This window comes from Pecten maximus, chromosome 4 (genome assembly GCF_902652985.1).
Source record: "Pecten maximus chromosome 4, xPecMax1.1, whole genome shotgun sequence".
Classification (NCBI taxonomy): Eukaryota; Metazoa; Mollusca; class Bivalvia; order Pectinida; family Pectinidae; genus Pecten; species Pecten maximus.
The window spans coordinates 48277402-48291713 of NC_047018.1; the positions used below are offsets into that span (position 1 = coordinate 48277402).

The window sequence follows — 14312 nt, forward strand, 5'->3', positions numbered from 1 at the left end:
TATTTGGTGTAGATCTACGTATGTTTAAAACTTTTTTACAAAACTGTACATGTAATTTCTCAATCATATTGGTATTTTCAAATCCCCATATTTCAGAGGAGTACAAAAGGATAGGGGATATTAATACATCAAACAATTTTAATTGAAGGTCAATTGGTAAAATGATATTTGTAATTTTCTTATATAATGCATACATTGCTTTTTGAGCCTGTTCAACGAGTTTTTTTCTTGCTTTACAGAAGCTGCCGTCATAATGAAATAACAATCCTAGAAAAGAGTAACTATCCTGTGTATCAAGCTCTTCACCAAAAAGAGTAAAACGAATATTTTGTGCTTTACTTTTTCTTTTTTCAAAGATAACCACTTTGGTTTTATTGAGATTAACTTTAAGTTTCCAAATAGTACAGTAAGTTTCAAATTCACGGAAAGCATTCTTTAGACCTTCAGCTGTTTCTGACATAACAACCGTGTCATCTGCATAGAGTAAGATAAACAATTTAACAAATACACCCATGCGCTCTTGAAATAAATTATCAATATGATTGAGTTGGTCAACATTATTTTGCATGAAAAATTCTTCTAAATCATTTAAATATATTGAAAACAAAAATGGGGAGAGATTTTCGCCTTGTTTTACCCCGACATGACACGTGAAAAAATTGATCATACCATTTCTAGTTTTTACGCAAGATTTAGTATTTGCATATAAATTAATTATAACTTTAAATATTTTTCCTGTAATATTATTCTTTAGTAATTTCTTCCATAAACCTACCCTCCAAACAGTATCAAACGCCTTCCTAAAATCAATAAATGAACAAAACAGTTTTTTATTCTTTGAAAAGTATATAGATATCAAGGCATGCAGGATAAATATATTTTCAGTTGTAGAGTAGCCTTTCCTAAATCCAGCTTCAACAAAAGTTATAATTATAACTGCCTTTTGTTGCGATAATAATGTCCATGACCCGTACATTGACATCAACACAACATGAGGCTGAATTGAATAGTCGCGTGTCATTAATTATTACATAATATGGTGGTCGATATACGGTACGATACCCGGAGAAAATTCATCACCTCACATAATTTGGGCAAAAATTTACAGTGAGTTAGTTGGCATCACTAATCAATTAATATACTGTTAATTACCTTTTGAAAAAGGAACGATGTATACAAATAATTATGGTTAAAAAATATAATGAAAAGTAAAATCCTCCAATATTTAACTAACGCTCACGATCAACATGTACACCAAGAAAATGCACAGTCTTAACTTTTAATGTAGTTTCTAATTACAAGTATTTATTAAAAGTGAAAATACACTGTCTACATAGTTAACCCACTTATAAAGTTTAAATACATTTCAATGTATAATTGACGGCAGTACTGCTTTTCGTACATTACCGATAACAGTTGTTTTTAACGTTTAAAATTTATGGCCTTTATTTCGTAGAGTAGCGCAAAAATCTTAACCTATTTACCCTTTACTCAGTGATGACTTCAAAATAATAAGATAATAAAATAATAATAGTTAATATTCATATCTATTACACGCCTATCAATTCAACAAAACGTGCAAAAAACTGACATGACACTCACCTTAAACTTACTGTAAATTCGTCGTAGCATTTATTTTATCCAAACATATTTTATTGACAAAAAGTACAAAGGGATTTGGCACAAGTTTTTGCAACTTATCAACGCCCTTTCCCAAAACAAATACAAAATTACAATATTTGACAAAATAAAGACTAAAGGTCACCAATTCAATATTTTTGTAATATCTTTGTAACATTGCTCTCCGATTTGTCAAAAGGTAGGAAGTACAGAACAAACAAATATCATGCATTTTAAAATCTATTACTTGTGTTTCGTAGCATTTGCTAAAATGTACTTGTTGATAGTAATAGACATCGCGTATATGTACGAATTGTGGGGTGTGCAAAAACCGCACTGGACACTGCACACAAAATGAATAAATTATTATGCTTTCTTGCATGTTAAATGATTCGATGTTCATCTGTATGGTACAGAAGGAGTTAACAAAAAGTACTACTTATCGAATTGTGGGGCGTACAAAAACTCTCGCATGACACTCATTCCTCACAGGACGCTCACGTGTGCACTGCACCGTAAATTTGTCGTAAAAAATGCATCATATGCACACGTCCAATCCATGTCAAATTTGGCAGATTAATTGGTTAGATGTTCATCTGTATGATACAGAAAAAAATATTTAAAAATGTCATTTAACGAATTGCGGGGCGTGCAAAAACTCTCACATGACACTCATTCCTCACAGGACGCTCACGTGTGCACTGCACCGTAAATTTGTCTTAAAAATGCATCATATGCACACGTCCAATCCATGTCAAATTTGGCAGATTAATTGGTTAGATGTTCATCCGTATGATACTGAAAAACATATTTAAAAATGTCATTTAACGAATTGCATGGCGTGCAAAAGCTCTCACAGGACACTCATTCCTCACAGGACGCTCACATGTGTAATGCATCGTAGCTTTGCCAGTACATTAGCCTAATAATCACTCGTCCAATCAAAGTCAAATTTAGCAGATTAATTGATTAGATGTCCATCTTTATTATACAGCAAACATAATTTTAAAACATCAGATAATGAATTGCGGGGCGTGAAAAAAAACCCGCTCAAGACATGCATTCACTTTAACAAATTTTATTAACATGACAATATCACCTGTCAACCTGTTTTTGTTTGTACATGACAAGTTTTCAGACTAAGATTAACAAATTCTATGTATTTATAACAGTTAACCATTACATTAGGTTATATATTATGTATAAGTTATATTAATCAATTCTATATCAATACATCTAACTCGAGTATCTTATAACTATGCATTAATTTATCATAGGTGCGTAAATTACATGTAAAAGGAGCAGCACAAACCGGCCCGCACAAACAAGGCTCCTTTCCGGGTCAAACATTTAAGAAAAAAAGGTTTCAGCAGTTTAATTACCAGTGATCCATGCCTGCGGCAAGGATCTGTAACTAACACGTCAAGGTACCCGAGGTTGGCACGGCGCCACAGGACACTCAATGGGTGGTACATGTGTATTACCATCGGTAAATGGGGCGTGCGAACATCTCGGGAGGGGAAATCGATCAGCACCGTAACTTTGTCGTAAAAAATGCATCATATGCACACGTCCAATCGAAGTCAAATTTGGCATGGTAAGGGGTGAGATGTTCATCTGTATGAAACAGAAAATAATATTGAACAAGAAATATCTTTAAAAAAAAGATAAACGGCATAGTTTTAATGCTGGTGGTTATACTGTAAAACTACTGGTGAAATAAGTTAACGAACTACATTGTAATTAATAAATGCGCAGTTTCAGCACGGATTACAAAATTGTATCAGTTTGAATCATTTTTGGTGATAATAAGACTGCAAATGTGTCATTTGAATAGATGCATCCACTTATTCAGCTTGCATTCAATTTAAAAGGGACATCATGGTAAAAACGTTGCAATTTTCACTGAATGTACGCGTTTTGTTCCTTTCCAGTTAGTTTCTGTGCTGTCCCAATGTTCACAGTCAATCCCTATGTCCAGCTTGACCACTCGATTTAGTTGGGAATCCCACTCAAAATTTAGCGCGGAAATTATCTTTAAATCATTACGTGACTGTTTTGAAATCGTGGCAGCACAAACACACGATAGTTTACAAGGCGATATATATATTCCATCTGGGTTAGTTGGATAATGATATTATACAGTGCTTTAAATGTTAAATAACACGTTCTGTATATATTACGGCACACATATTTATGTGTAAATAAGTGTAAACATTGCTCATATAGTATAGTGACAGTAGCGATGTACTGGGTACAGACTGTATAAATATTACCGAGTTTGTGGAACTATTACAGAGTTTGTGTAAATCTTATCGAGTTTGTGGAAATATTACCGAGATTGCCATGACCTACTATCAAACAATCAGGCAGAATACGAGCGGCGTCCGTATTACTGCTGTTTTCATGTTTGAACTGTTACAGTCTATTGTACTGCTTCCCAAGTTTAATTCTAGGATTGTGTTTGACCCATTTTCCTATTATTCTCTTCAGTGCGGAAGCTGTTATCGTTTTCAACCGCAGTCGATTCACATTGGAAGCCATTTTTGTTTCCATGTGTTTTAGTTTGTTGTGCGCATGCGTTTATCGTATATGTCACAAATTTTTTTCATATTCAGATTGTTTGATAACCTTTTAATAATTGATAATTGATGTTTTTTTGTACATAGGCATCATCGAATTCGAATGGTTATTGTTCAGAAGGTTATTTTTTTTTAAAAGATATACCCAATAATATGATCAAATATACAAAATAAATATTGGTTTACCGTGAGGTCCCTTTAACTTTGTTTCATTTTTAACTGTATATCTGCATTTTGCATTAACTGCTACATTGACCAATCACATACTTCATCTTGATCAGTAACGCCACCTGTCGCGTCACATCCGGGGCCAAAACAAAATTGGACGGCTATGCCGAAAAAATGCATACTATAGTCTAATTGGTATATTGCTATAACTGGCTTCCTATTTGTTAACAAAAATGTGTTTGAGATTAGAAATTTCCAGATTTTTTTAGAAAAAACAAACAAACTTGCAGACAAGGTAAAATAGCATTATATCCTAATGAGGAACATAATTGTCAACACAACATTTATTTTGTCATTGGGATAGGGATGTTAATTTCAATAGGTATTTGAAATTGAGTAGGAAATTGTATCATTCTGGGCCAAAATCATGATATTTTGCATTTAATTTAAGGTTTTTTTATGTGGTTGTCATGGTTTTCACAGGTCTAAAAATATCTAAATCAAGTTTCCTTATCCTTCACCAGGCCTACTGTGTTGTAAAGAATACAAATATATTTCTTTTTTTAAAGGTAATATGCAGGGTGAACTGGCTATGTTTACATATTTAAAACATGAGCCTTATTTTCCCAAACTGGGCAATTTTACATTACACTGCTACCACAACATTCAAACACTTAAATCCCACAATACTGTTCCAACATGCTATATACATTGTCTAAAAGGAATTGAGACTGCTTCTTGCGATGTGGCCATTGCATAGATGTTGGATAAGCTGCACATGGACGGATAATCTGCCTTACTGGATCTTCAATATGATTTCTTGTGGTGGTTAACTTATGACACTGGATCAACAAGGAGCGTAAAAAACATTATTAATTAATTAATGAAACACAAAAATATTACAAAAAAAAAAAAAAAAGAAGAGTTCATATCATCTGAGGGGCAATTATCAGTTAGCATACATGAATTACCATTCTCGTAACCAATCATCAATCAAGCACACATTGTCAAAGATATTTCTTTATTAAAGACTTTAGTAAACTTGTGAATATTTTTCAAGTTTCAAGCTTCAAAAGCAGACTGTTTTCAAAGCATATAAGTTTCGCAGTGAGATATTTTAGCTATATATTCATTTCATAAAACTGAATGTTATGACTTATGTACAAACTCGGGGAAAAATTTCAATGCCGACATTGTTGGCCGATATCCATGGAAATTCTACCTATTTATTCGACTGTTAAATAGCCTACTGGGCCTCTCAAAATTATTTTAAAGTAGTGATGCAGTAGACTAGTCTAGGTAAGTTGTTATTTGGGATACTAAATATATTCTAATTCACTAGTAGCAGTATAAATAAAGGGTGGGTGTTTTTCGTTAACCAACCGTACCAATAACGAAGCTACTCTCAACAAAGTTAGACAATATAATTATGACGGGCGCTGTCGGTTGGTGCGGATAAGTTCGAGGAAATAATATTCTTACACTGTTCTTTGTGTGACATTCAACAGGGTCTTGCTGCTATACATACCTAGAAAACCGAACACAGATTTGAATTAGTTTTATGCAAGGTGCGCTCCCCATCTTCTTTCGATATATTTACATGCAGCAACGTGGTTTCCCACACTGAAGAGCTCCGATAAATTACCGTAAATACGCGAATCAGTGCGCGCGTTGCCATAACAGTGACATTATTTTGACTTAAGTTTAGACTCAGCTAAGATTATGCTTAGCACGTTTCATGATCCACTTAAGATTTCGGTCTTAGCTAAGTAAAATCTTAAGACTTAAGTCCAAGTGTAGTCTTAGACTTAAGTCTGCTTCATGATCCCGGGGCCAGGTCACTGAATTTGTCACAGGCCCAGGTTGTCGCGAGGGCTTCTTTTTCCACTTACGCGACCGCTCTCCAGGTTCCACTATTGACAGACTTTTGAAGTAGTGCAGCGCCTAAGCCGTATGACGAAGCATCTGCTGATAGCTTTGTTTCCACAGCAGGGTCATATAGCGCTAGTGTAGGAGCGGAGCTAAGTTCATGTTTCACAGCTAACATTGCTGCTTTCTGGTCTTCACCCCAGTACCAATCATTGTTGAGATTAAGTAGATCTCTCAGGGGTTTTGTCAACTCTGCCAACTTTGCCGAAAACTTTCCAAGCTGATTCACCATTCCTAGGAATCGACGAAGCTCAGTTATATTGGCTGGAGTCGGCATGTCCTCCAGTGCCTTGATTCTTCTTGGATCCGGTCTCAATCCGTTTTCATCAATCACATGTCCTAGGAAAGTAACAGTAGACTGAGAGAATTGGCATTTCTCTTTCTTAAGTGTCAACCCGTTTTGTTCAATCCTTGAAAGTACTGTTTTGAGTCTGCCATCATGTTCTTCCTGTGTGGACCCAAATACTAGTGTATCGTCCATCTGACGTATCACACCTTCAAGTCCTTCCAATAGTTCCATCATCTTACGTTGAAAGATTTCTGGGGCGGACTTTATTCCGAACGGTAGACGGTGATATCGGTACCTACCGTATGGAGTGATAAAGGTTGTGAGCAGTGATGATTCCTCACTAAGCGGAATCTGCCAAAAACCCGAGTTGGCAGCTAGTTTTGTGAAGAACTTGGCACCACTAAGCTGACATAATGTCTGGTCAACGGCTGGCATTTGATGAAATTCTCGTTTTACAGCTTCGTTCAACTTGGTATAGTCCGTACAAATGCGTATTTTGCCATTTGGTTTGGGGACAACAACCATCCCAGCACACCAATCTGCTGGTTGTTCTACCTGTGAAATCACGCCGAGATTGACCATGCGTTTTAACTCATCTTTCACTCGACCCAGGTATGGCATAGGTATTCGCCTCGGGGCGCTAACTGCGTGTGGCGTACCATCAGGTTTTAGAGTGATTTTATATGTCCCATCCAGTTTTCCCATGCCACAAAACAACTGTGATTTTACAGCTACTGATCCGACAATTTTGATCAAATCCAATGCTCTTATCGCTGGACTTCCTAGTAAAGGGAATTGAAGGTTTTCTACAACGTACACATCTTGTATCGTCTCTGTTTTCCCTTTAATCTTACCATGAAACTTCCCTAACACTTCTAGTCGCTGTTTCCCTGGACCTACAAGTACTTTAGTTGATTTCTCTAATAGGACTTTGATGTACTTGTAAAGTGTCTTTGGTATAACCGTGACATCGGCACCAGCGTCTATTTTAAAGGTGACCTTTCTGTTTTCCAGATAAAGGTTTATAGACCAGTTCATTGAACTCTTATCTGTAGATACCGATCCTAGAAATGCGTCATCATAGTCGTATTCGTCGGAATCCTGCGGTGACCTCGTGATTTTTTTTCTTTTCTCGGGACCCGTACTGTAATGGTCTCTTACCTGTGTGTTTACTTCTACAAAATTTTCTGAAGTGTCCCATTCCTCCACAGCTGTAACATTTTGCATCTTTAGCAGCTGGACACTGTGCTAAAGCATGTCGTGTCCTAAAGCCACAACGACCACAGTGATCTTGATTATCACTCATGTCTACATTAGGTTTTTGCTTTGTAGGAAATCGTTGTCTCCGGTGTTTATCTTGTTTACTAAGTCTATCAACATTCACAGGTATCTGACTTGGTTCAACGTTACGGACAACCGACTGTTGTTTCTTAACTGCCTCACTCTGACGAGCCCGAGTTACAGCTTTCTCTAATGCGAGATTCGCGTCTAATTGTAATTTTTCAGACAATCGTATGTTCTTCAACCTGACCACTAACCTGTCTCTGATCATCTCTGTAGTTTTCTTGTATACATCATTGTCCAGTTATAAGATTAGAGTAGTGGAGCCTAAATTGTATGACGTAACATGGGGTCTACTTGTTTGTGGCAGATTTTCCGGATCAGGCGCACGCCGGTTTTGAGTTAAGAAACAAGCGTCCCGGCGACAGGATATAAAAATCCATCATGGCTGACACAGGATTCAGCAGAGAAGACCTCTCCATGTTTATGTACATATTTGAGGAATTGTTTGATAATACTGAGGAAGAAAGATTTAAAAGAGACATAATTTGCTTTCTGGCATATGCTGATGAAAAGTGAGTAATTATTTAAGCTTAGTTATGTGTGTTGTTGCTGCTAGCAGCTTTTGAGTCGTCAAGAGATATGTACATGTAGTACTATTCTGTCTGTTGCAGTTGTCATGTAGCTTACATATATACATACACTACTGATGTACACACAATGCTTGTTGTAAATTGTTATTCACGCATTATATTATATAATTATTTAGTGTTCTGGAACGTTGAATGTTGTCGCAATGTTGCTTTTAAAGGTCGTATCCTTGTACTATATTTCAATTAACTATTCTTAGAATCCGGCGTGTACTTTTATCACATACAGTTACACGTACATGTACACGAGTGTTTAGTCTACTTTAAGAAACTTTTATGCTACCAACAATATTATGATAAATATAAATATAATTTTATACTTCTATATTTATAATATGACATATATATTACCTGTAGCAAACAACTGAATAACAGGTTACTAATATGCAATTTCTTCACAGGACTCGTCGAATAAGAAGAAAGACCCAGGGATTTTTTGAAACAACTGTTCCTGAATTTTTCCCGGATACATTTCAGAGGTTCTTTCGTATGACAAGAGGAACAGTTGAACTGTTGTGCCAATCTCTTGCAAGATGCCGGGAACTAAGAAAAAGAAGTTACAGAGGGGGTAGAGATGAGGTGCCTGTTCAGAAAAAAGTGCTAATGACCTTGCGATATCTAGCTTCTCAAGAAAACTTAATGGAACTAAGCGATAGATTCGGTGTTACAGAGTACAGCTTTTTAAAACATCACAACCAAGTGATTGATGCAATCAACAATAACTTAATGCACAAATTTATCAGGTGGCCAAGTAACGAGGAAATGGACAACATAGCCATGAAATTTAATGACATGGGTACTTATGAATTTTCAGGCATTATAGGAGCAGTAGACGGAACACATGTCAGGATCGAACCACCCTCAGAAAACCCACAAGCCTACTTCAATCGCAAAAAATTCCATTCCCTAATCTTGCAGGGTGTATGTACAAGTGATATGAAATTAATTCATGTAAACATAGGGTGGCCTGGGAGAGTCCACGATGCAAAGGTCTTAAGAAATTCTGATCTTTGGAATACAGGTTTTGAAAAATGTCGGTATGGTCGTTTCCATATTCTAGGTGATGGTGCCTACCCAATCAAAGTATGGTTACTAACTCCCTACAGAGATACAGGACATCTCACAAGAAATCAAACCAAGTTCAACAAGAGTCTTTCGTCAAAGCGTCAAGTGATAGAAAGAGCCTTTGGCTTGCTTAAAGGTCGCTTTAGACGTCTAAAATATATTAACAAGAGATCAATTGTAAACATGTGCACAGTTATTCAGTCAGCATGTATTCTTCACAATATGTGCATTTGTAACGGAGAAGATCTGGCAGAATTTCTTGAAACAGACGTCAATGATGATGATGATGATGTCCATGTTGTCCAATTTGGCGAGAATGATGCAGAAGGAACCCTTAAAAGGATCAACATGACAAACAGACTATAGTTCATGTTTTCGAAAAAAAATGGAAATGTTTCTTTTGATTGAACATAGAAAACAAAGATGAATGTAAAACATGAACAATTTAATGAACACAAAAGAATAGCAAATCACAACTTGTATTTGCCAACACAATATTCAATGACGATATTAAAATAAAAAAATAAAAAAAGACATCATCATTTCAAGTTTTTAGTCATTACAGTTGAAAATTCTATTTTCTAGTGAAATAAATGGTCAGCAATGTATAACCTTTGTAGTTATAATCTTTCAAAAATTGGGATAATCATACTTTAGTATAAGTACTACATCAAAATTTCAAAATGCAAATCAACAACATACCACCAGGTAATATTTCTATCTGTCATTTTTCATGTGATTCTGGACATTTGATGTCCAACATGACGATCAAAACATTATTATCCATCTAAATAACTTTGCACGTTCTCCAGAAACTAGAGTGCACTTATTAGTGTGTTGGGAAGAGTAATACAATCTCACCGATCACACAATATCACAGCTACTTTACCATTACAAAAATATCACAGCTACTTTGCCATTACAAAAGTAAAAAAAAATAAGGAAAAAATATTGCAGCTTCTTTGTCCCATACAAAATAATACGTATAGAGAATACATCAATAAGTTTCTCTGAATCATTTTTTCCCTACAATGTCCAGGAATTGCTTGAACACAGTAAGCTTTTCTCTATGCCGCCGCTCTGCATCATCATTTGATTGTTTCAGTAAATCCATCAGTTCGGACTTCAGTTCTGCCTGCTTCTGACCTTCAATGTAAAATAAAAACATATTAAAATTTCATATAGCAGCATTCAATACGGGGATTTTGAGATACCGAATTGATGTGGCAGATGTATGATTTGCTGTTGATTAGTCCCACCTTATTTTATGATGCCACATTTTGATACGATTTTTGTGACGTCACCATCACCGGAAGGTGGGACTAATCCACAGTAAATCATACTTTACCAATGTCATTTTGGTATCTCAAAACCCACGTGTTGAACAACCTCAATCTGACATGTTGCTTTAAAAGTATCATCAAAATAGTAATTGTTTTCATAGATGAAAAATATTTACCATTTCAACAACCATCTTTACAGCCTGGATGAAACTTTATTTCCTTCAATGTGCCATGTTGCATAGCGATGTACCTAGGCTTTGTCTTTGGAAAAACTATCAGATATGAAATCTTGTTGAAGGTCCATGGATTATTAAGGAGCATCCCCTTTTCTCGCTCTGCGACCAATTTCAACAGGCCTTGTGTGCAAGATTTTGATCCCAGGCAATGGTGAACCCCCCCCCCCCCCCCCCCCCCCCCCCTTGCCACTCATAAACACTTGTCCTTTTAGGCAGAGGATTTTGGCATGTATCTACAAATGCAATTATATTAATAACTTTACTTATTCCTAGAATAGTTCAAAAACTCGACAATTGGTAATTTAGCTAAACTTTATAGATCATACACACCTGTTCTGGGTCTCTTGTGTGTCTTCTTAACATCTTCACTAGTACCTATAGAATAAAAAGACTCATCAATACTTATGGAAAATATTTTATTTGATGTTGTTTTAAATGAGTACCATACTTTTTGAGGAACATTGACAATTATAAGAGGAAATACATCAAACCCCTTCATAACTGTTGCAAAATAATTAAAAATCAATCAATCATGAAAATCATGAAAAACAAGGGATTTAGTTATACCTTACACTTGTACACTTCATTCTAACAACTAGTCGAAAAATAATTGCACAAATTAGTATAACAACAGTTTTAACTATAATTTTTTAAGATTAATAATTCATAAAAATTACCAGATTCAATTATGCATGATGGATTAACATCTGGCATGTTTTGGAAAACTTCATCCAACTTGTCCTCCATACTGTCTGTTGGTGGACTCTCCCCAGACTTTCCTCGTTTTCTCTGTATCCTAGCATGTCTTTCCTTAAGTGTTTTTACTTTTAACCTGCATTTTTCAGCAGAGAAAAAGAATCCCTCATCTTCTAGTGATTTGCTTATATGTTTCCACTTAGATTTCATTAGTTGTTTGCTGTTACTTAGCTTTTGAAACGTTTCTAAGAGTAAACTTTCACTCTCATTACTCCAGCTGCATGTGGCCGTGCTGTCACTCGAAGAGTGAGGAGGAGAAGGAGAAGACCTTGTAGCAGACATTGATGAGTCTTCTTCGATGTCAGGCAACTCATCTGCCAGCCCTACAAATATTTATCATAATCTTGTGATGTCCGTTCCCTCAAATTCGATATATACTATCTATCGTAAACTAGATAGTACAATTAAGAAATTTCAATATTAATCTTTTACATATGCATTTTAATATTACTATAATATTATATACTGTAGTAGGATGATTATAATAAACAATACGAACCTTCTGACTGTTCGGTGCTAGTATGATCTTCTTCGTCTGTATCATTTGCCAACTGTTCCCTTGCCAACTTCATGACTAGTTCAATAACAGATGGATCTAAAAATGGAAAAGGAAGTGAGATTCCATACAAAATAATGGAAAGTCATTTTTAAGAGAACATGTGAAAAAGAACATTTTTTTTTATCATTATGCATTATTACGGACACCTAAATACTTCATGATTTCAATATCATATATAACGTGTAACATATTGAATATAATATGTGTATGGTTTCACTTAAAAAAATTGGCCTAGTTTTTACCTTTCCTTCTCAAACAGTTTATCGTGTCAGCGTCGACACGTATAGTCACATCCTTCCCATCAATGTTAACCTTTACGTCCATTAAATCTGGTGTAGTGCTGAAACAAGCAAAACCATGTGTCATGAGCCCATTTCACACGAAAAAAACATCGCAATTGGCGATTTGCTAGTGCCTGACTGCACAGAATATTGTCACTTATTTTTAAAAATATCTGTAACTTGTCATTGCATTTCTAAGGAATATATAGACTAAAAATGTAAAAAATAACATATTTCTGCACTCGGTATCAAACGGAAATATTTTAAATGTATGCAATTATCAATTAACCAGTGTTATGAGCACATGTTTACCTTTTAGCCGCCATTTTGAAAGCCGGGTCGCCGCTGAACATTTTCCGGCGCAGACCGGCGTGTACCGAAGATGCGCACGCATAACCAGCTCAGAAACAAGTAGAAAATCCGCATCGCCGATTACGCCGGCGGCTTAGAAACAAGTAGACCCATGATTCATTAACCTGGGGCACGAGAGCGCGTGTTCGACAGGGAATCGGGCGGCCATGTTGGCTAATAAATGGTTGATTCAATTCGACGTTTGTGGTTAAATCCGGAACACGACGTAACATCTTGCGACGAGGAAAATCAAAATTATGAGAACGGACAAGACGAATCAGAGAATGATCAAGTCGAGGTACCTGTAAAAAGAACGATGGCGAATTTAATTGAGCTAAACGGACTGAGCAAATTTGAAACGCGCACCGATCAGTGTCGTATGCACCAGACATGGGAGCGCTGGATGAGAAGTTTTGATTTATTTTCTATCGGGAAAGGAATTACTGATTTGGACCAGAAACAGGCTTTGTTATTATATTGTGCGGGCCAAGAGGTTCAGGACATATATTTCACATTACCAGCGGACGAAGGTGAGTCGAATTATGAAAAACTCTAGATGCATTAAACAAACATTTCAAAGGAAAAGTCAACGTTCCATATGAACGATACAGTTTCAGAAATATGTTTCAGAATAGCGACAATATTGAACAGTTTATTACGAGATTAAGACAACAAGCCCAGTTGTGCGAGTTCACCAATGTCGATGAACAAATTCGAGACCAGGTCATAGAAAAGTGTACGTCTCATAAGTTGAGAACACGTCTACTCGAACGAGGTCATGAACTTCCATTAGAACAGTTGAAAAGAATAGCACAGTCATTAGAAATGTCAGAAGCGCATGCTAAGAAAATGGAAAATACGGCGTCCGGTGTAAACAACTCAGTTCACGCAGTGGTAGCTAACAGCCCATCACGTACAGCTTCGGGTCCTGTATGTTTTAAATGTGGATATACTGGTCACATAGGTAGAGACTTGAAATGTCCTGCAAGGGGTCAGAAGTGTAAATTATGTGGTGGCGTTGGACATTTTGCTGCGAGGTGCAAAACGAAACCGAAACCTAGCTCTGTTAACCAGACGAAGGGAAGTAACTCTAATGAAAAACGTGGACAAAAGTACGGAAAATCTGGAGGAAGGAAGGGATATGGGAAAGTACATGCAGTTGGACCTATACCACAGGCACATGAAGATGACGGTGATGAATACACATTCCAAGTAAGTGACATGAAGTCAACAGAGGTGGTTAAAATCAAACTAGATGAACA

The 14312-nt window shown here is 36.2% G+C and overlaps 2 protein-coding genes across 2 annotated transcripts; one reads left to right on the forward strand and one right to left on the reverse strand.

Annotated features, from left to right (window-relative positions):
- Nucleotides 1-8313: 8313 nt before the first annotated feature.
- Nucleotides 8314-9950, forward strand: LOC117326596 (putative nuclease HARBI1). Its single transcript, XM_033883354.1, has 2 exons — nucleotides 8314-8444; nucleotides 9263-9950. The coding sequence occupies exons 1-2, from the start codon at nucleotides 8314-8316 to the stop codon at nucleotides 9948-9950; spliced, it is 819 nt and encodes a 272-aa protein (XP_033739245.1).
- Nucleotides 9924-13800, reverse strand: LOC117324823. Its single transcript, XM_033880651.1, has 5 exons — nucleotides 12661-13800; nucleotides 12359-12454; nucleotides 11781-12182; nucleotides 11434-11478; nucleotides 9924-10730 (listed from the first exon to the last, which is right to left on the reverse strand). Exons 1-5 carry the CDS (start codon nucleotides 12782-12784, stop codon nucleotides 10600-10602), a joined length of 798 nt encoding a protein of 265 aa, XP_033736542.1. The 5' UTR covers nucleotides 12785-13800; the 3' UTR covers nucleotides 9924-10599.
- Between the last annotated feature and the right edge of the window lie 512 nt (nucleotides 13801-14312).